General features: G+C 36.0%; 1 protein-coding gene and 1 pseudogene across 1 annotated transcript in view; one reads left to right on the top strand and one right to left on the bottom strand.

Moving 5' to 3' along the window:
• Nucleotides 1-23,497, top strand: part of SNX4 (sorting nexin 4) — an 87,556-nt gene that overhangs the window by 37,115 nt on the left and 26,944 nt on the right. The window contains exons 7-9 of the mRNA XM_069064976.1: nucleotides 165-237; nucleotides 12,268-12,329; nucleotides 18,223-18,288. Coding sequence (XP_068921077.1) covers nucleotides 165-237; nucleotides 12,268-12,329; nucleotides 18,223-18,288 — 201 coding nt within the window. The remainder of the gene's footprint in view (nucleotides 1-164; nucleotides 238-12,267; nucleotides 12,330-18,222; nucleotides 18,289-23,497) is intronic.
• Nucleotides 22,027-23,444, bottom strand: LOC138143765 (PRELI domain-containing protein 1, mitochondrial pseudogene; annotated as a pseudogene).

Here is a 23,497-nt window from a genome sequence, read left to right as displayed (position 1 = left end):
CTCTTTTAGAATTTTGTTAGTTCTGTCAGTTGAGGAAAGATCTGTAGCTATGTTAAATAGAATCAGGATCATTATTAACAGTTCTTAGATCATAGTACTTTTTTTGGTTTGTGAATCCTTGTTCCCTAATGTATAATGATACACTATCTGTGTCCTGTTCCCAGGAGGTTTACTGAGCTAAAACACTACGGTGATGAACTACAATCTGTCATCTCACACCTCCTTCGAGTCAGAGCCGTAAGTAATCCTCACATGCTTTTTGCCAGATAATTTGTAAGGCAGCACAATTATTTAACCACAGTTAAGTGGAGGGAGGGGGGAGTAATACACATGTTCAATAATTTAGAATTTTTCAATCATTCCCGGTGTGTTTTGTAAAAATGATGCAAAATATTCTCTAGACTAACCATTCTGAAAGTGTTGATATATTCATCTTCTAAAGTTTATAATTTAGCATATATGTTTATTTTGATACACTGTCAGATCTTCCATTTCATTTTGAGAATATAACTGATTGCTTTTAAGATCTACCTAATCTTTCCACTCTGAATTTTTTTTGAAGACTTGTAATGTTTCACTTATTATAAGAGGTCTTATATCAGTACTCTTAAAACCTCTTAAGGTAGGTAGATTTGTTATAATGGCAGGCATAAAAAGTCTAGGAAAATCAGTGCAAGAATTTCAGGGGTGATTTATACATATCAATACAATTTTACTCTAATGATAGCGAAATGCTTTTGGGTGAATGGGTGGACCTGAAAAATGATGCCTCCTTTACTCTCACTCTTTCAGACATTCTAAAGCCTGAGAACCTAGTCTTCCTAAGAGGAAGTTGTGACAGGTCCAGGCAAGTCTAGGGTATCTTGGGTCAGCCCTGCATTCATTTGAATACCTAGAGAAGTTCCCAAACCGACCTAGCCTTCTGACTAACCTGTATTTTCATGATCTATGAGCATAGCCTATTACATTATGTCCACCTTCCTTATTTAACAGATAAGAAAGCAGGCCCAGAGAGGTAAATTGACTTGGATGATTATATTATTTTAGTTAATTTATGTGCTCATATTGGAACCCAGATCTTCTGTTCCCAGTCAAATGTTATTTTTACTCTAATGCTATGCTACCTTACTATGGGTCTGGCGGTTTGATTTAGTCCAGATGTATACCATGAAAAGTTGGAGTAGAACTGACTGAGCTTTAGACCCACAAGTAGGCAACAGCAAAACAGCATCTCTCTAATTTCATTCTTATATGAATTATTGTTCAGGAATAAGTTACATTGGAACTAGTTGTCAGAGTCTTTAGATTCCATGTAATACAGTTCCATAGAGAGAAGACTAAATTCAGAGCAGGAAGATCTGGATTTGAGTTTGAACTGAGATCTCTTCGCTGTATTTTTCACTATAAATGAGTCCCTAGGAATGAACATAATATCGCCTATATGTGTAAAATTTATCTTACGAATGTTCGGGAATAAGCCTGTTATCTTCACTAGCCTAAAGTCTGTTAGGATGTACAAGCAAACACAAGAATACCAATCCTTTTAATCCCACCAAATATAAATATTTTAAGAAGTTGGTAGGAAAGATATGATCACAAAGTGAAAGGTGTTTCGATGCACTTCAACTATCAGTCTCTTCTCTTGATATTAAAAGGAGCCCATTGTAGAATAATATCTGTGACATTCAGTTTCTTAACACAGACTTGTTGAGTGATTTATGTTCTTGACACAATACTGAGGGACACGTCTTTGTTCCATTAGAATCCGATTAATAAACTACTTTATGTGCTAACACCTTAAAAATAGTAGGTATTGAATTTCTTCAAGTGACATTTTTTTCACATAAATTAGGATGAATTCCTTGGCTCTTAAGGTAAAATTTTATATAATTAGAAAAGTTAATTAAGTTGCCATCATAATTACCATAGTCCAGATTTAAAGTAAAATGTAGAAGACATTCTTACAAATTATGATGCATATATGTACGTCTGTGTGTATATATGTGCACAGATATGCATATGTGCATACGTATATGTATATTGTGCAAAGGTATAGTGTCTCAATTCTTCATGCAGTTTTAATAACTTCACAAATATGAATGCTATAAACTTAGAGAAAATAACACTTGAAAGGTTAAGTTTTTAAAATGGTGATGTTTCTAACTAAAATTCAATATGACCACCATCATTGTAGTTGATTTTCAAACTTTGTAAAAAATTCATCAGTTGATGCTCAGTAATTGAAAGTATTACATTTGTCATCCTAGCCTTAAGATCATCCAAAGAATGTGGTTTTGATGCTTATTCCATAGTTTTGATGTGACCCTACAAGAAGTCTAATAGAGCAGGTGAACCAGATGTCCAAGCAAGAATGTCTCCCCTGCTAATTTACCAGCTGAAGAAAGTGTCCTGTGCAGTATATAAGGAAACAGTGCCACATCTTATTAAAATTAAAAATTTACAAATAAAAGTCCAAAAGAAATTTAAACATCTTTCAGAAGATGTTTTTGTAAGTTTGTAACATTTTTACAGCTGCGGTTATTAATACTTAAAACTGCACTAAGACTTCTTAGGACATCCTGTATAAAAAAAATACTTAATATTTTTACCTAGACACATAGATGTGTGTGTCTGTTTATAACTCCTTGGGAAATTATGACTTTAATATTGGTAACCGATTTCAGCTAATACTTGTACAGATTGCTTAATGCCCGATGGAACGATCGAAATTGACCTAGTTAAATTCAAATTTAATTGGAGGCCAACATGTCCTTGGAGTTAAGATTAAGGAAACATAGACATACTAGAGGGAATGGGGAGATTCTTCACTTAAATATAAGGAGGACACCACTAGCGACAGTATGTATCTTCCATTTTAAAAAAAGTGACAATACACGTGTATACAGGTAGGGTTAGAATGTAAGCTCATTGAGGACAGGAACTGTTTTGCTTTTTCTTTGTGTTTGGTGCTTAGTACTGTATTTAGCACATAGCACATAAGTGCTTATTAAATGATGATGTTTGTAAAACATAGATATCCTTTATGTATAAAACCATTAACAGTTAAGTAGCAAGAAATAAGAAATTAAAATATTTTGGATAATAATAATAATATAAGAGTGTATGTGGTAGAATTTAAAAAAGGAGGAGACTTCCCCTGTCCATCGTGGATTTTGTTCTCTTTGTCAACATCATTAAAGGAAGCAAGTGGCTTGGTGTTAACTAGCATGCCAGTGTCAAATACAAGTGGCAGGGTTACCAGTAATAGCTAAGAATTCAAGTGTTTGAGCCTAAAACTACTTTTTTCCCCACTCTGAACCTGGAAAATAATTAAAAGTAATCTGAGTTTAGGAAACCTGACTTCTGTGTCCCTGACTCTGGCTCAGCCATCTCTTTCGGATCTACATTCCTTAACCTCTTTACCTTTTTGCTTCTCCTTCTTCACCATAGATCCAAGTAATACTGTTCTGGACTTCATCATTTCCTCAACAGTAGTGATAATAATACCATACAAAGCAATACCATAGCATTTTGGTAGGAAGGGCCAAGGCTGTGATATAATTTCCAAAGCACTGAGTTTGAAGCCTTCCCCCCTTTGCCACCATGAATAAACGACTTTATTTCTGGATCTCAGTTTATTCATCTTTTGAATGAACATGTTGGTCCAGATGCTTTCTGTCACTCTTTTAACTCTTAAATCTTTTCTTCCTATGACCTTTCATTTTGAAGTGAAAACTATAAGCATATACTTTTTAAAAATTATACTTTATTTTAACATTCATTTTTAAAAATTTTGAGTTCCAAATTCTCTCCTTCCTTTCCTTCAGCCCTTCCCCTGGCCATAGAAAAAGCAAGCAGTATGATATCATTTATACATGTGAAGTTATACAAAACTTATTTCCATGGTAGTCATGTTACTCTCCACCCCACAAAAAGACAAGAAAAATGAAGTGAAAAAGGTATGCTTCATTCTGCACTTAGAGTTCATTAGTTCTCTTCTAGACATAGATAGCATTTTTCATCATGATGCATAACTCTTGCATAAGGTTTTCTTGAAATAAGAAGTTTGATATTTTTTAACCAAATCTCATCCCAAAGTTGTAAAATCTTACTATGCATCATTTCTTTGCTTATTTACATAATACTGATTCTGGGGAACCATTTACTTTAACATGTTTTCATGGAATCATTTAATATTAAGTGAATACTATGTATAACGATAGTCAAGTTTTAGGTACAGAACAGATTTTTTTTTTTCATAGCATAAAGTGTAGCTAGTTTTGCCTAACTTAATGCATATCTTTTTTATTTTTTGTTCCGTTGATTGTTGTCCTTTGTTCTTGAAGAGGACCAGTTTGATCCATACTGCCTTATGTTCTTCCAGTCTTTTCTTACGAAAAGACGTACACCTTTTCTGATAGTTTCCAGGAATATTCTGGCCAATACCTTCTCGTTGGGTTTGTTGTGAAAGTGTACTATGAGACTTTATGATATACTGGTTGATGTTTTCTGAGCTCCCACCCTGGATCACCAACTGCAAATTAGACATTTCCAACTGGATGTTTCATAGGACTTCTCCAGCTTAATATATCAAAATAGAACTCATTTCCTCACAAACCCCTGCCCACCCAATTTAACCCTTTTCCTAACTTTACACTTTCTGTCAAGGGTTCTGTCATCCCTCCAGACAACCAGTTTCACAAGCTCAGGGTCACCTTTGACTCCTTGTTCTCTTTCATCTCTTATATCTGATCAGTTGTCAATTCTTGTCAGTTCTACTTGCATAATGTATCTCCACTCACAAGCCTATTTTAGGTCCTTATCGCTTCTTGCCTGGACTGTTTCAATGACCTAATTGTTTTGTTTACCTCAGGTCTTTCTCTTATCCATTCTCTACCCTGATGCCAGAGGGATATTGCTGAATGAAAAGTCTTAACAATGCTGTTCATTTCCTTGTTTAAAAAGCTCCAAGGTGACTCCCCTTTTCTTCTACTCCTCTGTTTCAAACTTAAAGTATTCACAATCTCACTCAGGTTTACATTTCCAGACATATTTCATATTACTTCCCCTCATGCACAAAGTTCCCTCCAGACAGCATTCCATTTTCTACCTCTGTGCCTTTTTACACGCTGCCTTCTCTGCCTAAAATGTACTCTCTCCATATATCCATAAAAAAAAGTCTTACCTTTCTTCAGAGCCAGTTCAAGCTCCTTTTCTATGAGGCATTTCCTGTTTATCCTAGTACTAGTGTCTGCCTTCTCCCTCCTCATAAATCGTTGTTGTTATTTCAGTCATGTCTGTGACCCCATTTGGCATTTCCTTGGCAAAGATATTGAAGTGGTTTGTCATTTCCTTCTCATTTTACAGATGAGGAAACTAAGGCAACAGGGTTAAGTGACTTGCCCAGGATCACACAGCTAAGAGATGTCTGAGGTCAAATTTGAACTTAGGAAGAAGAGTCTTCCTTAGGGAAATCTTGTTTCCTCTGATAGACTGTAAAATACTAGAATTAAAGGGCTGTTTTGTTTATATCTTTCCATATGCAACATTTACTACAGTACCTGATGCATAATATATGCTTATTCAGTGTTTGTTGATTGTTTAATTCTTTGGATCCCATGCCCAGAATATGTACCTGGTTTAGATCAGATTATGAAAACTGTTCTTTGAGTTCCCATTCTCTTTCTTTTTTTTTACACTTTTTAAAAATTTATTTTTATTAATTTGTGTATTTACTTTTACTTTACAAGATTCAATTCCACTATTCCTTTAGTTTCACATTTTGTCCCCATCCCTCTCCTCCTCCCCATGGCAGCACACAGTCAAGTATAGGATCTGTAAATACTTTCACATTATACATTAGTCAGGTTATAAAGATGGATTGTGTCAGATGGAATGAAAAATGGTAAAGAGGACATAAAACCAAACAAGAGAAGGAAAAAGATCAAGTATTTTGCTTCCACCTGGATATAAACTCAGTTCTTTCTAGTTCTTTCTCCGGATGCACACATTTTTCTCCATCATGAGTCTTTTGGGATTGACTTATATCACTGCATTGCTGAGAAGAGTTCAGTCTATCAAAGTTGGTCATCACACATACGTTGTGTCTATAATTGTGTACAAATTTCTCCTGGTTCAACTCTCCTCACTCAGCATCAGTTCGTATAAGCCTCTCCAGGTAAATATGAAGACCGTCTGCTCCTCGTTTCTTATAGCACAATAGTATTCCATAACATGCATATACCACAACTTGTTCAGCCATTCCCCAATTGATGGGACCTCCTTAATTTCCAGTTCTTTGCCACCACAAAAAGAGCTGCTATAAACATTTTTGTATATATAGCTCTTCCTCCCACTTCTATGATCTCTTTGGGATATAACCCTAGGAGTGGTATTGCTGGGTCAAAGGATATGAAAGTATTTATAGCCCTTTGGGCATAATTCCAGATTGCTCTCCAGAAAGACTGGGTCAGTTCACAACTCTACCAGCAATGCATTAGTGTTCCAATTTGCCCACATCCTCTCCAGCATTTGTCATTTTCCTGTTTTGTTATCTTAGCCAATCTGACTGGTGAGATGTGGTACCTCAGAGTTGTTTTGATTTGCATTTCTCTAATCAATAGTGATTTAGAGCATTTCTTCTTGTGCTTATAGATATCTTTAATTTCTTTATCTGAAAATTGCCTGTTCATATTCTTTGACCATTTATGAATTGGGGAATGACTTGTATTCTTATAAATTTGACTCAATTTTCTGTATATTTTAGAAATGAGTCCTTTGTCAGAGACATAGGTTGTAAAAATTCTTTCCCAATTTCCCACCTCCCTCTTAATCTTGGTTACATTGGTTTTGTTTGTACAGAAGCTTTTCAATTTCATGTAGTCAAAATTATCCATTTTATATTTTATAATATTCTCTAATTCTTATTTAGTCATAAAATCTTTCCGTCTCCACAAATCTGACAGGTAAACTATTCCTTGCTTTCCCAGACTGCTTACAGTATCAACCTTTATACCTAGATCATGCACCCATTTAGACTTGATTTTGGTATATGGTGTTAGATAATGGTCTGTGCCCAGTTTATGCCATACTATATAGTGAGTTCTTATCCCAAAAACTAGGGTCTTGGGGTTTATCAAACAATAGATTACTGTAGTCGTTGACTTCTGAATCGTATGTGCCTAATCTATTCCATTGATCCCACTCCTCTATTCCTCAGCCAGTACCAAGTAGTTTTGATGACTGCTGCTTTATAATACAGATTGACATCTGGTATAGCTAGTCCACCTTCCCTAGCATTTCTTTTCATTAATTCCCTTGATATTCTGGACCGTTTATTCTTCCAAATGAATTTTGTTACTATTTTTTTCTAGCTCTATAAAGTAGTTTTTTGGTAAATTAATTGGTATGGCACTAAATATATAATTTAATTTAGGTAAAAATGTTATTTTTATTATATTCCCGTTCTCTTTCTTAATGTCTTAAATTTTTTAAATAAACGTTTTCATTTTACTAATGTGTGACTAAACAAGCCAGTTAATATCTTACCCTGCATTATTTATTCCCTTTTCATCAACAAATAGTCTCTTATTCAGTATGACCTTAAATTTGTAAAATAACTTTTATATAAGATACAGATATATTTTATATATTTATGTAAGATATGTCCTTTGCCGTATAGCTCCTCTATAGCCAAAAAAATACACAAGATGTGTGTGTGTTGGGGAAAGAAGTTTGGTTGTTCCAAAGAACAGCTTGCAGTGAAAGTCTGATATAAATTATGAGAGAAGCATAGCATAGTAGATAGAGGGTTGGCTTTGGAGGCAAGAAGACTGCATTCAAGCTACATATTAGCTATATGACTGTGGGAAAGTTGTTTAACCTTAGTGCCTTATGAAATTCTAAGACCAAAAGTTATAAAGCTGCTTATCCACATCTCTGGACGGAGTTCCCTTACTTAAGAGTTTCGTACAGTGATGAAATCTCAGGTCCTAACCTGCCTCTTTGCTACCCCACCAAAAATGTTATAAAGAAGCTGATGGAAAGGGAGATGGTGTCATTAGTAAGATTTTGTGCAGATTGAGTGGGACCAGAGAAGGATACTTTTGTAGAATAATATGTAACAAAATGCTTCCTAGATCACAGGGGAATCAAATGAATTCTTCCTTAATGTGAGGTTGTGTAGTCTTTAAGCAATTACAGTTTTTATGGCAATTAAATCAGTTATGTCATGCATTGAAAACTTGATCATCTCACCATAAAATATGCTGAAAAGGTGAATAAAAGGAAAATTGAAATTACATTCCCTGTTGACTGGGAAGATTAGTTTTCAGCATGTTTCGTAAGAGAAGCATGTGGTCGTCATGGTCTGCTGCTGAAAGGGTGGCTTGTTACAGATTATTCTGTCAAATTGAACCGTCCTAGGCTTAATAATAATAACAACAACTAAAATTTATATAGCACTTACAGTGTGCCAGGCGCTGTACTAAGTACTTATGATTATTGTCTCATTTTGAGCCTTATAAGAACCCTGGGAGATAGATGCTATTATTATCCTCATTTCCCTGTCCCTAGATTAGGAAAATGAGATTTATCTAATGACTCTTACTATTTCTCTTCAGTTTAACACATTCCCTCCCACCCCAGCAGCCCTCATTTTCTTTTTTTTCTATTTGTTCTTGATTCTTAGGCTTTTTGTTAAGCTTTAAAGCCAACACCTATCAAGTGGGATTTAAAAAAAAAACAGTTATGCCTCAGACACTTGACACACTTATTAGCTGTGTGACCTTAGGCTTAACCACTTAACCCCAATTGCCCTGCCCTCTCCCCTGCAAAAAGCAAAAGAAAAAAATTATGATATATTAATATTGGCCCTTACTTATAGTTTTGCACGTTCCTGTCCTCCTTTCTTTTAGGCCTGCTATCTCTGGGAGCTGCCTGGTGGTGCCAGGGTTTATTTGGTGTGGTCTAATCACTTAGGTTGACCCTGAGTCTTATAGAACCAGGAGATGTGAATGACTGGACATGTGATCTAGCCATTCTGGCTTTCCTTTATAAAATGGGTTTTATTGTAATAATAACAGAGTAGTTTTTGAAGAGGGACAAATGCCTTTTGTCACATATTGTACCTTCCTGTACTTTAAACTTTAGATAGCAATCCCTACTTATCCTTTACCTTTTGTTTAAGTCTTGTCTGTCTGGAGCTCCTTGTCAGTGACTCATTTCTACTGCATTCTACCAGATTAGATCAATTTCACATTAACAACAGATCAAAATGAAACAGTTCTTACCCCTAAGAAGTTTAGAGTCTAAAGGGGTGGTGGGGTGGTGGTAATGCACTATATTTTTTGGTATAAAGCATATACCTAGTAATTTTATTGGATGCAGACAGCACTGAGAGCTAGATGGGGTGGGAGAGGGGGAAGAGGAAGGGAAAGAGAATCTGGGAAAGACTCATGTGAGTTCTGTTCATCAGATTTTAAAATGCTTACCCTGAGAGTCAAAAGTTTTACTTGTGCTAATTACTTTACCTAGGACTAACTCCTTTTATTTGGAGGATTTATTCTTACTCAGATTCTGCTGTGTGAGCTTTCATTTTACATTCAGTAAAAAAAAGACCCTAAAATAGAGGTTCTTAACTTGGGATCTTTGAGCTTGTTGGTTTTTTAAAAATGTTTTCAAAACTGTATTTCAGTGTAACTGGTTCCTTTGTAATCCTATGTATTATATTCATTTAAAAACCTTATTCTGGGGCAGCTAGGTAGTGCAGTGAATAGAGCACTGGTCCTGGAGTCAGGAGGACCTCAGTTCAAAACCTGCCTCAGACACTTGACACACTTACTGTGTGACCTGGGGCAAGTCACTTAACCCCAGTTGCCTTGCCTTGCCTTCCCCCCTCCAAAAAAACCCTCCATATTCCATATCATAGTCTTCATCAGACTACCAAAAGGGTCCATGATACAAAAAAGATTAAGAATCCCTGCCCTAAAACTTACTATCAGCATCTTACCAGTCATGGGCCTACTTTGACAGTTAGGCTTGCCCGTTACTCCCTTCTGGAGCTCCTCCCTCTATTTTCCCTTTTCCTGTATTAGTCTTGCTGTAACATGTCTATAGTAATTTTTTCTTTGAATTGCTTTGCTGGCTGGCACAAGCATTGTCTGTCACGTTGTTTAGAATTTTGGAAAAGTTTTTTGACCCAGTAGATTTCTGTAGGATATGACCTCATTAGGGAGTTATATATGCCCTGCTCCCTAGTTTGACTAACAATCTTATAAAGACTTTCTCCAGTTTCCCTTTTCTACCATCACAACTAGAGGATTCCATATCTTTTATCTCCGGTACTGAGGAGCATTGAGTAAGAAAAGAAGATACCCCTTTTATCTGTTTATGCTTTCTCTGGCTATCTCAGACTCATTCTCTGCAAATGAAAACTGCAAGAAACACTCACCCTTTTTGCCATTTAACCTGGAGATTAGTCACCTTCAAGTAATGTTCGTAAATGTTTGTTACTCAAAATCTCCTGACAGGGGTTCAAGTTTCCTTTTCCTTTTGATCACATCCTTATAGAGCTCTTAATTTTCTCTGGCTATCAGGATTATTCTTTTCTGTTGTTATTGTTCCCGTTCCTTTTTCTAGAAGAGAGAATGAACTTTACAACCTGAGAAAAAACATTAACCATTCCTCTCTACCTCTCCCAGGGTATGACACAATACAGTGTGATTAATCCTGAAAAAGTAACCTTTCTTCAAATCTGTTCTTGGGCTCCCTGGAGACTACGTATTCATTACTTTTCACAGTTTGATTCACTGCTTTTTCTTTCACTTGTCTTCATTAGTATTAATCAAAGGTTAGTTAGCTTCCTTGCATATGTCATAAGTAGGATCCGAAACTGGAGAGTTAACCTAACCAGGCTACTGCAGGGAGTGGAATACATGCCTTTCTCTGTTTGAGTTGAATTCTGCAAAAACTTGTTAGGCTAAAACATTTTTCTAGAATTCTGAATTCCATAATAGACTTATGTTAGCTACAAAGGGTTGGTTACTTTAAAGAATCACACTTATTGGTAAATAGTGGGTTTTAATACAAATTTATGTCAGACATTTCTTTTGGAGTCTAATGTAGTGGATATGTTCAACCTAAGATTGCAATTCCTTACTGCTTATTTGAACTCTCCCCTTTTCTCTTGTCTATACTATTTTGGGGCAGAATTCTAGGTCATATGGTCACGTGGATATAGGCTAGGAGTAAGAAAGGCTGTGTGACATGGGTTTGTAGGTAAGATCTAGGAATCTGGGACAGAAGGCAGGATTTTGGGGGTGGCAGAGGAAGCCAACATTCCCGAAAACTTGGGTCCAGAAATTAAAGGTAAGAACTTTGGAAAGTTCCAAATGGAATGAGGACTGAGTTCTGCCTAGGGTAATTTTGAAAGCTTTTTTTTTTTTTTAAGCAATCGGGGTTAAGTGACTTGCTCAAGGTTACATGGCCAGTTATTTCTGGGTGTGGTGCTAAGTTTCTGAGCCCAGATTTGATCCAGGTCATCCCGACACTGGAGCCGGTGCTCTTACTTGCTGAGCCACCTGGCCACCCCTAAGCAATTGGGGTTAAGTAACTTGCTCAAGGTTACACAGCCAGGTGTTTCTGGGTGGGTGCTAAGTGTCTGAGCCCAGGATTCGATCTCCAGGTCTTTTCAACACTGGAGCCAGTGCTCTTACTCGCTGTGCTACCTGGCCGCCCCTTGAAAGCTTTTTAATATATCTGATATATCTCTTGCAGTTGATCGCTTCAGATATTTAAAAGACTAGTATCCTCTTTAAGTGGAAGCTTTACTAGAACTGATTATTCTTATACGGTGGTTTGGGAGCGAAATTTTCCTCTTTCATAAATAATATCAGAAATGTGGTGCATCCTGAGGAACGGCTGATGGAACCATTTGGACACCTGGGATTTGTGCAGCCAGTACTGTACTCTTTGGCTTATACCTTCAGGTGGAATCTCTGATAGCTGGGAAATTTTAGTGAGTCTTAACTTAGTCAAAAGAGCACATAATGCAATACCAGCATAAGTTTTTGTTTAATATTTGTGGCATAGAGGGTTATACTGAGTTTTTGTACTATTTTTAGAATATAATTTTTCTTTTTTAGTATATTGCTTTTGGTTTTAAAATGATAAACTTTTGGGGGGATTGGAAAAGAAAATAATTTTGTAGTAAATTGAATTATAAAGTAAATTCAATCTAAATCAGCTTCTATAAACATTTATTTTTAGAGAGTGGCGGACCGACTCTATGGTGTCTATAAAGTTCATGGAAATTATGGAAGAGTTTTCAGGTAAGCATCATTCTAAATAATTCCTCATGTTTCTAGTCAGTATGCCTTATATATGGGAAATTATATATCTTTGCAAATGTGTGGTTCTGGACAGTAGAACTTTTTTTATAACGTGGTGTTTATGCTATAGTAAAAAGAACATTGAAAGTAAGAATCCAGAGAGGCTGGTTTCAGTTCTGGTACCATCATTTGTCATGACTTAGGCAAATCATTCATCTCCTAGCCTCAGTGCCCACTTTTATAAAATGAAAATAATACTTATCCACTTCATAGGTGTCTTTTTCAGGGAAAGTGCTTTGTGAAATGTAAAACACTATGCAAATGTGAACTACTGCTCACTATTTTTATTAATAATAATCAGAATTCATGATATTTAAAAAGATTTATCTATGTAACAGTCTTTTCGGTATAAATTATTTGTTCTTGTACAGTTCTCTTTTTCTAAATTTAAAAATTTAAATCTTGTTGTTCCTAATGTTTTTGACTGCTGTCCTGAAGTTCTTTTATTATAGTACTCTTTTGGTTGAATTATATTTTTAAAAAATTTGTGGTAGATGCACAGGTTTCTTGTTTCTAGTCATTTAAGGATATTAATTTTTCAGTGTATGTCACTTTTTTACATGTTACCAGCATCTTTCTGGTTAAATTTAGGAGTGTTTCAGAGCACTATTAAGATTGTTGCTAATATGTGTAATGCAGAGTTGAATGCTTTTTATATTCTTTGGAATAAATAATTGACACTGCTAGGGTAGATGAAAATTCCGTCCCCTCCCCCCCCAAAAAGATTAATATTATTAAAGTTATTTCTTAAAAAATTATATAGTTTGCAGTTGCATTAATGTATTGTTTCAATATATAATTCTTTTAATTTCCAATATTAATTGTTGTATCTCTTTAAGAAGTTGTTAGAAATTAGACTTGAAGTATTTGAATTTAGTCTGAAAAAATTACAATCATACTTACTACTTGTCTTTCTTTAACCTGTTTCCCATCCAATCTTTTTTTAAATTCTCTTCCGATAAACAGAATAAACTAATTCAAACACATGTCTGTGGCAAATATTCACCAACAACATTCCTGTGAATGAACAGGAAGATTAAATTGAACATATTTGGGTTGTTTTTAATAGGTCTGTTGTCTGATATTTGAAATTTGCCTTTATTATAGACTTCACATGGGACACATCTGTTATCTAAGATAGCACTGAAAGGAGAGCCTTTCATTATGTAATCTTATTCACAAAAAATGGAGAGAAAACAAATGTTTTCAAGATAGAATATTTGTTAAAATTACCAAAATGTCTGACACAAATTAATCACAGAATAATGTATTGTTTCTTTGTTATTGTTTTTTTTATTATTAAGATCACTAGGAAGAATGAACTTTTAAAAACATTATTTGAACTGATGTCTTACTAAAAGATAATTTGTAGGCTTGCCTTAATAGGAAGAAAAGAGATAATTGAGTGACTATCTTACTTTTCAGAGGAATATGTATACAGTTTTTACTCCTACAAAAGTTTGTTTTGGTTAAATAGAAACCAGCTAATTAGGTCAATCAACAAGCACTTATTGAGCACCTGCTATGTATCAAGTACTGTGCTTAGTGCTAAGGATACAAAGACAAAAGCAAAAACTATCACATTCAAGAACCATACCAGTCTATCTGGGAGAGACAACAATATAGAGGGATATACCACATAGACATAATTTTGAAGGGAAGATACTACGTGCTGTATGTATCAGGAATGGCCTCATTTAGAAAGTAGCACTTAATCTGAGCCTTAAAGAAAATTGAGGGGTTTAAGAAACAGAGGTGACGAAGGAGTATATTTTAGTTGTGGAGGACAGACAGTCCAAAGCCATCAAGATGGAAGATGATGTATTCACTTATGAGAAACAGTTTTTGTTTTTTTTCAAGATCATTTGACTGTGTAGTAAGGAGTTTGAAGGATAGTAATGTACAGTAAGGCAGGAAAGGTAGTTAGGTTGTGAAGAACTTTAAAAGCAAAACAGGAGTTTATAGTTGATCCTAGAGATAATAGACAGCCATTGGAATTTATTGAGTGAAGGGGTGACATAATCAAACCCGGACTTCAGAAAAAGCATTTTTGGCAGCTTTGTGAAGGATGGTTTGGGGAGGGGAAAGACTTGAGGAAGGGAGACTAAACTTTCAGTGGGAAATTAGACATAATGAAATTTTGACAATTCTACAGATTTGATTTCTAGAAAAATTTGGGGGTCAATTTGTGCCAGGAAATTGATTACTGAACTTGAAAATTTAACTTTGTAAATCTGAGCAGCTAGGTGGTGCAGTAGATAGAATGGTGGCCCTGGAGTCAGGAGCACCTGAGTTCAAGTCTGGCCTCAGGGGAGAGTAAGGAATACTTTACCTGTCAGATTTATGGAAAGTGGAAGAATATATGACCAAAAAAAGAGACAGAGAACATTATGAAATGCAAAATGAATAATTTTGATTACATTAAATTGAAAAGTTTTTGCACAAAGCCAATGCAACCAAGAGGAGGTAAGCAAAAAAACTGAGAAAGAATTTTTACAACCAGTGTCTCTGCTAAAGATCTTATTTCTAAAATATATAGAGAACTGTGTCAAGTTTATAAGAATACAAGTTATTCCCCAGTTGATAAATGGTCAAAGGATATGAACAGGCAGTTTTCAGAGGAAGAAATGAAATCTGTCTATAGTCATATGAAAAAAAATGCTCTAAGTCACTATTGATTAGAAAAATACAAATCAAAATAACTCTGAGGTACTGCATCACACCTAGCAGATTGGTTAACATGACAAAACAGGAAAATGATAAATTCTGGAGAAGATGTGGGGAAATTGGAACACTAATGTGTTGTTGGTGGAGTTGTGAACTGATCCAACCATTCTGGAGAGCAATTGGAGCTATGCCCAAAGGACTATGAAACTGTAAAACCCTTAGACCCAGCAATACCACTTCAAGGTCTGTATCCCGAAGAGGTCATAAAAATGGGGAAAGGACCCATGTGTACAAAAATATTTATAGCAGCTCTTTTTGTGGTGGCAAAGAATTGGAAATGGAGGGGATGCCAATCAGTTGGGGAGTAACTGAACAAGTTGTAGAATGTAATGGAATACTATTGTGCTATAAGAAATAATGAGCAGGCAGGTTTCAGAAAAACCTGGAAAGACTTATATGAACTGGTGCTGAGTGAAGTGAGTAAAACCAAGAGAACACTGTAACACAGTAATAGCTATACTGTATGATGACCAACTTTGATAGACTTAGCTCTTCTCAGAAATGCAAGGATCTAAGAGAACTCCAAAAGACTCATGATGCTGTCGACCTCCAGAGAAAGAACTGTGGAGTTTGAATGCTGATCAAAGCATATTATTTTTATTTGTGTTTCTCCTTTCTTGTGGTTTCTTCCATTGGTTCTAATTCTTCTTTACAACATGACTAATGTGAGAATAGGTTTAATATAAATGTATATGTAGTGCCTGTATCAAATTACATGCCCTCTTGGGGTAGGGGAAGGGGAGAGACGGGGAGAACATTTGGAAACTCAAAATCTTATGGAAGTGAACATTGAAAACTAAAAATAAATAGATTTATTTTTTTTTTTTTAATCTGGCCTCAGACACTTACTAGCTGTGTGACCCTGGGCAAGTCACTTAATCCTGTTTGCCTCAGTTTCCTCATCTGTAAAATGAGCTGGAGAAGGAAATGACAAACTCCTCTAGTATCTTTGCCAAGAAATCCCCTAATGGTGTCACAAAGAGTTGGACATGACTAAGCAATAAAAAAAGCAAAACAAAACAAAAAAATCCACATGATATTATAGAGAGACAATAAAATTAAATGTTTAATTACAGAATTTTAGCACTGCAAGGGTGCTTCATACCCTCCCTTTTAGAATTTTATACTCTTTTCCTGGGATTTCATAAGTTGTTTTCATAACAAATTCTCATTTCATTAATAGTAATCACAGAGATCTTTATTACCTGTTTTGTTGAAGAAACAGTACTTTTTAGCTTTCAGAATTAAAATAGAATCAGAAATATGAGTCCATCTCCTCTCTCTTGGGAGGGTGAAGTGGTGTGTTTCATTATGAATTCTCTGGAATCATAATGTTGGTTGGTCACCAACAAGTTTGATCATCATTCCTAAGTCTCTCAGAGGTTTTTGTCTTTACAATATTATTGTTCTTTATAAATTGTTTTCCTTGTTCTTCTCACTTCACTCTGCATCATTTCGTACAAACCTTCCCAGCTTTAACAGTCCCTTTCACCATTTCTTGCAGCACATTAGTATTTTATCATGTTCATATACTTTAATTTGTTCAGCCATTCTCCAAATTGATAGATACCTCTTTAGTGTCTAGTTCTTTGCCATTGTGAAAAGAGCTGCTATAGTATTTTTGTACAATTTCCTCTTCCTCTGATCTTTTTGGGTATAAGACCCCAAAGGAAGAATCTTTTTAAAATTTTTTTTTCTGTTCTGAACTTAATAAACATCAATATATGAACATTACTGTATACAAAGAGTGGCAAAAGAGGATTGCATATGAAATTGTGAATCTGTTACATAAAACTTTTTTTAAAGTATATAATAAATTTAATATAGTAATTACAGAGCTAGAAGCTTCTTTAGAGACCAACCATATAGTCTACTTTCTCATTTTTTTTAAATTTATTTATTTTTTATTTTTTAATTAATTTGTTTGTTTCCTTTTAGTTTACAGGATTCAATTCCTTGAGTTTCACATTTTGTCCCCTTCCCTCGCCTCCCCCACATGGCAGCATATAGTCAAGTGTAGGATCTGTAAATACTTTCACATTATACATTAGTCAGGTTATAAAGATGGATTGTGTCAGATGGAATGAAAAATGGTAAAGAGGACATAAAACCAAACAAGAGAAGGAAAAAGATCAGGTATTTTGCTTCCACCTGGATATAAACTCAGTTCTTTCTAGTTCTTTCTCTGGATGCACATATTTCTCTCCATCATGAGTCTTTTGGGATTGACTTATATCACTGCATTGCTGAGAAGAGTCCAGTCTATCAAAGTTTGTCGTCACACATACGTTGTGTCTGTAATTGTGTACAAATTTCTCCTGGTTCTACTCTGTCCACTTTCTCATTTTAAAAATCACAGGGTCATAGGCCTAGAGCTGTCAGGGACCTTTGAAACCATTTAGTTCAATTCCCTCATTTTATAGATGAGGAAACTGAGACCCAAGGATGCTACTGTGACTTGCCCAAGGTCATACAAGTAGTAAGCACCAGAGATGGAATTTGAATCCAGGTCAAGTGACTGCAGAGCTAATGCTACTATTCTGCTTTATTTCTGTATAAAGATACTGAGTCCAAACAGGTGAGCTGAACTGATCATGGTCACATAGTGGGTAATAAAGCTAGAACTAGAGCAGTATTCTTTTAGATTCAGGTGGTACAGTTTGTTTAGTTACTCTCCAATCAGTTATTCTTTACTAGCATAGGAAAGGATTAAAACTTCTCTAAGACTCTTAGGACACCTGTATATGGGATCTTTTTTTCTGTCTTTGACATCTTGAGAGTATATGCCTAGCAGTGGGAACTCTGGGTCAAAGGATGATTTAGTCACATTCTTTTTTTAGCATATTTTAAATTGTATTCCAGATTGGTTGAATCAGTTCATAACTCCACCAGTAGCGTATTAGTGTGCCCATCTGATAAAACGTTTTAAAATGTGAATTGGGTTGGATTTTATTGTTTGAACAGAGCAATTTGTTTGGGTATCAAATACACACACCCACATACCCTCTTTATGTGAACTGGAAAGAAATAACATGGAACTCTAGCCTGTTAACATGCCACATCCTTAATTTATATAATATTTATAATTTTATCTGTTTTTTCTTAGTGAATGGAGTGCCATAGAAAAAGAAATGGGAGATGGATTACAGAGTGCAGGACATCATATGGATGTGTAAGTCCCAAGTCTGTGTTGGATAATTAGATGTAAAGCTTTTGATGTAGTACCATGTTGTCCTGCTGTTCCCAATTGATAAGCATCACCTTGATTTCCAATTTGCCACCACAAAAAGAGCCACTGTCAATATTTTTGTATATATAGGTGCATTTCCTTTTACTTTAATTTTTGTCTTTCTTTTGAAGATGATTAATTTTAAGTTCACGTCAACAAATGCTTATTGTATTCTTTGTCTATATTGTGTGTGGTGTTCAGTTCTACATTTAGCATATATGGGTATTTGTCGTTGAATCTGAGAATGTTAGGGTAAAAAAATTTTAGAGGTCATCTGCTTTGGCCTTTTTATTTTACAGATGAGGAAAATTCTGTTTCAGAGGGGTCAAATCACTTCCCCTAGTTAAACATTTAATGTTAACATTTGCACCATTATCTCATGGGACTCTTGTGAGGAAGGTGCTTTGTAAACTCTGGAGCGCCATAAAAATATGAATCATCACCACTGTCATTATTTTGTTGAACCTTAGTGATAACTACATGCTAGGACTTTACTTTTTGGGGATTTTATCCTGCCACTTGATTTTCAGTAAATTTATGGATGATAACATTGAAACTACCTGAGATGGCATTTTTGGAAATTTAGTTTTTGGAATCAAATAGTAGAAGCTGCTGCCACTTTTGTAGACCTGGAGTTTGGCACATTCTGAATGTCAGTGAAACCTCTTACTGACCTTTACTGTTTCTTTCCTTTCCCCTTCATATACACGTTCTCATAGTTGTGGCCTTCTGGGTGTTTGATAATGACTCACACACTTCATGATATAAGCTTTTGGTATATAGCTTGATTAATCATTTGGAATGCACTGAGGCTTCTTCCAGTACATATACCCAGACTTAACTGAAATTTGTTGTTTGGGGACCTATGTAAGTAGTGTTGAACACCATCCTTAAGGACACACAGACATTCTCTTTCGATACTTTAGTTCCCATCTTCCCATCTTAAAAGTCAGGTTCCTGTGCAAAGAGTTACTCTTAAAACTATCAATAAATTGTAAAAAGAACAACAAGAGAACTAGCATTTACTGCTTATCTGTTTTTCTTAGAAAACCAGATTAGATTGTTGTACTAAATTTTAGGTCTTTCTAAACCTTGTGGCTCCAGCCATAATAATACTCCCATAATTCTTTAAGGTTTGTAATCCTAATCTCAAGCCAACACTTTGATTCCAAAACTTGCTAAGTGCTTGTACTTTTTTTCCTTCAAATTTATTATTTATTTAGTTTTAACATTGTTTTCTTTTTAAATTTTGAGTTCTAAATTCTCTGCCTTTCTTCTGCTGCCTTTTCCACCCAGTGGGGAGACAAGCAGTATATTGGTTATACATGTGAAACATATTTCCATGTTAGTCACATGTTTAAAAAAAAGCAAGAAAAACAAAGTGAGGAAATTATACTTTAATTTGCATTCTGAGTTCAACAGGTCTTTCTCTGTAGATGAATTGCATTTTTTCATCTTGAGTTCTTAGGAATTGTCTTGCATCCTTGTATTGATTAGAGTAGCCAAGTCTTTCACAATTGATCATTGTTACAACTTTGCTGTTATTGTGCACAGTGATCTTTTGGTTCTTCTCACTTTACTTTAGTTCATATAGGTCTTGCCATGTTTTTCTGAAACCACCTCCTCATCATTTACCATAGCATAGTAGTCCTCCATCATAGTCGTATGCCATAGTTTGTTCGGCCTTTCCCAATTGAAAAGCATCACCTTGATTTCCAGTTCTTTGCCACCACAAAAAGAACCTCTGTCAATATTTTTGCACTTAAAGGTGCATTTCCTTTCCTTTTAATCTATTTGGGATATAGACCTAGTAGTGTATTGCTGAGTCAAAGGGTATACATGGTTCCCACTTGCTCTCCAGAACTGTTGAATCAGTTGACAACTTCTACAGTAGTTTATTAGTGTACCTATTTTTTCCTCATCCTCTCTAGCGTTTTTCATTTATGATAAGTGTAAGGTAGTTCAGAGTTGTTTTAATTTGCCTTTCTCTAATTAATAGTGATTTAGAGGACTTTTTCATATGACTGTAGATAGCTTTGATTACTTCTGAAAATTGCCTGTTTATATCTTTTGATCATTTACCAGTTGGGGAATGACTCTTTTATCAATTTGACTAATTCTGTATTCATTATATATTTGAGAAATGTGACTTTTATCAGAGACACCGTAAAACTTTTTGATATTACTTCAGTGTCTACCATATCTTTTTTATTTATTTGTTCCCCCCCTTTTTTGGAGGGGGGGAAGGCAGGGCAATTGGGGTTAAGTGACTTGCCCAAGGCCATACGGCTAGTAAGTGTTAAGTGTCTGAGGCTGGATTTTGAACTCGGGTCCTCCTGACTCCAGGGCCGGTTCTCTATTCACTGCTCCAACTAAGCCACCCCATGATATCTTTTAGCAAAATGTAGTTTCCCTGATTATCCCTTTTAATTAGGTCTATTTTTGCTTTTACTTTGGCTGAGATCATAATTGCTAACCTTTTGCTTTTGTTTGTTTGTTTGTTTAGCTGAAGCATATTAGATTCTGCTCTAGCCCTTTATTTTTAACTCTACAGGTGTATTTTTGTTTTAAGTGTGTCTCTGGTAAATAGTATATTATTGCATTCTGATTTCTAATCCATTTTGCTATTCATTTCCATTTTATGGGTAAGCTCATCCCATTCCCTTTCTCAGTTATGATTACTGGGGATGGAGAGCATTTTTCATTATTAGTCCTTCAGAGTTGTCTTGGATCATTTGTATTTATTTCTGAGAATCAGCTCTGGTCTTTTCATCAGGAATGCTTGAAAGTCCTCTATTTTATTAAATATCCATTTTTTTTTTTCCTGGAAGGATTATATTCAGTTTTGCTGAGTAAGTTACTCTTGGTTGTAAACCGAGCTCATTTGCCTTCCACAATATCACATTTCAAACCCCTTGCTTCTTTAATCTGGAAGATGTTAAATCTTTTGTGATCCTGCTGCCTGTGGTCCCACAATGTTTAAATTGTTTCTTTCTGGCTGTTTGAATTATTTTCTCTTTGACCTGGGAGCTCTGGAATTTGGCTATAACTTGCCTGGGAATTTTCATTTTAGAAGGTGATTGATGGATTGTTTCAGTTTCTATTTTACCTTCTGGAACTAAGATATCAGGGTTGTTTTCCTTGATAATTTCTTGAAATGTAATATCTAGGCTCTTTCTTTGATCATAGCTTTCAGATAATCCAGTAATTCTTAAAATACTTCTCCTCTCAGATAATCCAGTAATTCTTAAATTACTTCTCCTCAATCTATTTGTTTTTCCAATGAGATATTTCATATTTTCTTCCATTTTGCATCCTTTTGATTTTGTTTTATTGTTGGTGTCTAATGGAGTCATTAGCTTCTACTTGTCCAATTCCAATTTTTAAGAAATTATTTTCTTCAATGAGATTTTATAACTTTTTCCATTTGACTAATTTTGTTTTTTAAGGAGTTCTTTTCAGTGAATTTTTGTGCCTCTTTTACCATTTTGCCAATTGTGTTCTATTAAGATGTTATTTTATTCACTATTTTTGTGCCTCTTTTACCAAATTAATTCCCTTTTAGTAATTTTCTTGTATCACTATTTCTTTTCCCAATTTTTCCTCTACCACTCTTATCTCTTCCTTTAACTCTTCCGGGAATTCTTGCTGACCTTGGGTCCAATTAGCATTTTTCTTTGAGGCTTTGTTTATAGCTGCTTTGACATCACTGTCTTCTTGGTCTGTGTCTTTCCTGCCACCATAGCAGCTTTTTATAGTCAAATTCTTTTCTTGTTGCTGTCCTTTGCGCATTTCCCTAGCTTATTTCTTGACTTTGGACTTTATGTTAAAGTTGGGCTCTGCTTACCTGGGGGTGGAGAGGCATTGTCCCAAGCTTCAGGCCTTTTTTGCTGATGTTTTCAGATCTATTTCTGGGTTCTCTGAGTTTTTGGTGCTTCCAAGGTGGTGTGATCCTGGGAGAGGTGTGGTTATTGCTCTCCTGATTTTTTTTTTTAAACTGAAAATTGATTTTTAATGATAAATTACAACTCAGACACAGGGCAGGTAACGGGGCAAGAGCTGGATTGTCTGTGGGCTTGTATTGTGTTGATGGTCTGCTTAGGGACTGGGGCTCCAGGCCCAATGCCAGGTCTTCCCCAGAAGCTTCGGCCTTGGGTACTGGCAATCTGGTAGGGCATCAGGGCCTTTCTGTTGCAGGGGAAGCAGTAGGGTAACTCCTTTAAACAAAGTGTTGCTGTTGCTGCTGCTGCCTCTTGGTGGCTGCCTTGCTGGCCAGGTCCTTGGCCTTCTCAGTAGCTGCCAGGGCAATTTCCTTCACCTTTTCAGTTGCTTCCTTAGCTGTTTCAACAAGTGTCTTAGAAGGAGCTTCACCTTGCAGTTTGGCCAGGATGTACTCAAAGCCTTTGATGGTCTTGGTCACATTTCTTTTGAATCTAGCTAGACCAAACTCCTGCACAGCTCTGGAGGCCTAAGCCTCCCGGCGGATTTTAGTCCAGCCACTGTTTTCAGGGTTCACACAGTAAACACATCTTTCCTCCACCACCATCAGCCGGGCATGGTTGATGTTCCAGGTAAAAGTGGTCATGGTCTGGTTCTGTGGGTCCACGATAGAGTCCTCGAGGATGTACACTGAGTGGGCTACATTGCAGGAAAGAAGCGCTCTGCCCAGCGGGGCAACCTGTTGGTCTTCGTTAGAAGCTGCCTGGACAGCAGCTTCTGATCAGGAGTTACCTCCTGGTGCACAGTATCCTCTGTCAGCATATGCTTGCTGTAGGGGTTGGGGTAATGGTGCCAAAAGGCAGCAAACACTTGGTCCCAGGAGCTCCAGAGCACGCTCTGCCTCCTGATTTTCACTCTGGTCTTTATGCAGAACTGGTCCTACCTACCTTGCAACCACAAATGCAAGTGCCCTCCTGCCTTGGAACTATGACCAGGGTCTCTGTTCTCTTGTGACTGACCTCCAGCACTCCTTTCCTCCATGGAATTGCAACCCAGAACTGTGGATGAGCAAGAGAGTTACTAGTCAGTGTCAGCTGCACCCAGTGCCAGCAGAGTCCTTTATAATCTCTTTCTGACCAGTTGTCCAACTCCCTGACCATCTCTGGGCTGAGAACTCCTGAAGCTGCAGCTGCAGTCTCAGCTGCTTTTTTTT

Source organism: Petaurus breviceps, unplaced genomic scaffold, assembly GCF_028583685.1.
Source record: "Petaurus breviceps papuanus isolate PSGF00001 unplaced genomic scaffold, PetGlider_PUasm1.0 90654, whole genome shotgun sequence".
Classification (NCBI taxonomy): domain Eukaryota; kingdom Metazoa; phylum Chordata; class Mammalia; order Diprotodontia; family Petauridae; genus Petaurus; species Petaurus breviceps.
This window is presented reverse-complemented; position numbering and strand designations above follow the sequence as displayed.